The 2,474-nt window shown below is 31.7% G+C and overlaps 1 protein-coding gene across 1 annotated transcript; it reads left to right on the top strand.

The window, feature by feature from the left end:
- Nucleotides 1–204: 204 nt before the first annotated feature.
- Nucleotides 205–1,188, top strand: LOC109069993 (olfactory receptor 52E8-like). The gene has a single exon (XM_042771863.1). It carries the CDS (start codon nt 208–210, stop codon nt 1,186–1,188), a length of 981 nt encoding a protein of 326 aa, XP_042627797.1. The 5' UTR covers nt 205–207.
- The last annotated feature ends 1,286 nt before the right edge of the window (nt 1,189–2,474 follow it).

Here is a 2,474-nt window from a genome sequence, read left to right as displayed (position 1 = left end):
TCATTGTTTGCTCTGGCTCTAAAACTTTATGTATACAGGTTTGTGGTTGAAATATTATGCAGAAACTTTACATAAAGGTATCATTTCAGCATTTGAAAATAGTTGTTAGAAGAGTAAGATGACAATTTTGTGACTTGCCTAAACTTTAAGTCTTCATGGTAATTTCTATTTTCTGATTTTTTTTAAAACATCAAACACAAAGCTGCCATGAGTAAGTTAAATGCAAGTTTTGTTCAGAATCTGTCCATTGTTCGTCCTGAATACTTTTTCATCATTGGACTTTCAGGTATACCGTACAGCAGTTATTACTATATTTTTTTATTTATCACATATTTTATTGCTGTGATTGGGAACTCTATAGTGCTTCTCATTATTGCTCTTGAACAAAGCCTGCACAGTCCAAAGTACATTGGTGTGTTTAATTTGGCCTTGGCTGATATTGGAGAAACTAACGCAGTGATTCCTAACATGATGAAAACTTTTTTTTCTGATTCACAGTACATCTCCTACAATGCTTGTCTGGCAAACATGTTTTTTGTGAACTTCTTTATTACTCTGCAAAGTGTCACTCTTGTTGTTTTGGCATTTGATCGCTTCATTGCAATTTGCCTGCCATTAAGATATCATGCCCTACTAAATAATACTGTCATGTCTTTAGTGTTTTTAGTAGTATGGGCATTTAACACTTCTCTGGTGGCCCTGACAGCATCTTTGATGACCAGACTTTCATTCTGTAAATCTAATGTGGTACAGAGTTATTATTGTGACTATGGACCAGTGTTGAGGTTGGCATGCAACGACAATAGCATTAATGTGTTTTTAACAAACCTCAGTGCTGCTTTGCTCCTTGTAGCACCATTCTTCATTATAGTCTTGTCATATATGGGCATTTTTTTTGCCTTAAGTAAAATTACGACTTGGGAAGCACGTTTAAAAGCACTGAAGACCTGTGTTTCCCATATTTTGTTGGTCGGAATATTCTTTCTTCCTGTAATATGCATTTTTATTGCTTCATCAATTACTTCTCTCACTCCCAATGCCAGAGTCATCAGCACATCTCTTTCATTTACTCTTCCACCAATGTTAAATCCCATTATTTATGTTTTAAACACAGCTGAAATCAGAGTCTTAATTCGAAAAGTGCTTAAAAACAGGATTGTGCCAATTAGAAAAAACATTTTAAAATGACTATAATGATTGTTTGTGTTCTTTCATCATTAGCAATTAAATTACCTATATGAAAAATTAAATATATTTTTTTCAGAAATATTTTTAGATTCATTATGTGGAAAATAAAAGTGTATGAGCAGAAAATAGTTAAATTCACTCTGCTACACTCCTAACATGAACGGCGTTTGAGACATAATGTATGTCGGTGAACAGCAGTGATATGCAGTTTATTTATTAATGATTGAATCCATCTGATTTTGATAGTATGTACTGTGTTCTTAATTACTGACCCGAAGATAAAACAATAAAATAGACAGAAAATTGTACAAGATATGTGAATGAATTTTTGAATTTTTTGTGAGCAGTCAGTATTATGCTGACATATTTCATGTTACCCTAAGGTTTCATACACCCAAATGCTGTTAACTGTCATGTTTGTTCATATCATGTTCATATAATTCAAATGATGCAAACCAAGGATCCATTTTCACATAAGTATGCTTGAGATCTGCTCATAAGGTTCTTTTTATTGTCTCTCTGTTGCGATGTCTCAACTTATTGTTATTTCTGTATTTGCTGTATAATAAAGAATAAAATCTAAACATGGACTAAGGTATGAATTTATCTATGCTTAAGGTAATCCTGTTTACTGAGAAAGAAGGTCACATATTAAACCTTAATTTTTGTTATCTCATTTATTTAGGGGTAACCTTTCTAATGGCGCTTTCCCACTGCATTATACAGCACGGTACACCTCGGTACAGTTCACTTTTGGAGGGTTTTCCACTGGGTACAGTATTTATTTTTTTTATTTATTTATTTATTATTATTATTATGCAATAGAAGAATAACAAATAAAATTACAAAGACAAAGTAAGAGCAAAAGATACAAAGTAAGAGATACAAAGTAAGAGTACAAACAATACTTCAAAAGCCAAACTTAATTTTTGGGGTTATACAAAAGTTTGGATATAAATATTTTTTAACAAAGTTGAAAAAATCTATCCAGAAGACTTTACAGTAAATACAGTCCCAAAGCAAGTGATTGATCGTTTCTTCATACTGAAGGCAAAAGGAGCAATTGGGTGAAATACTATTGGTAAATTTAGAAAGCTTATAATTTATCGGATAACAATTATGGATAATTTTAACAGAGACTTCAACAACTTTATTAGATAAGAAGAATTTTTGTCAAAGAAGTCAAAACTCTTCCCATTCTATATCACTAAATATGTTATTTGAAAAACTCACTCAAGCAGGTAAAGAAATCTGAGATCTATTAATAATTGAACAAAAGTCTTTGT

Source organism: Cyprinus carpio, chromosome A15 (genome assembly GCF_018340385.1).
Source record: "Cyprinus carpio isolate SPL01 chromosome A15, ASM1834038v1, whole genome shotgun sequence".
In the NCBI taxonomy this organism is placed as follows: domain Eukaryota; kingdom Metazoa; phylum Chordata; class Actinopteri; order Cypriniformes; family Cyprinidae; genus Cyprinus; species Cyprinus carpio.
Note: the sequence above shows the minus strand (reverse complement) of the source record. Positions and strands in the feature narration are given on the sequence as shown.

Bases quoted from the DNA above. Each gene is read 5' to 3' on its own strand.
- LOC109069993 (XM_042771863.1), top strand. From the start codon at position 208: ATGAGTAAGTTAAATGCAAGTTTTGTTCAGAATCTGTCCATTGTTCGT.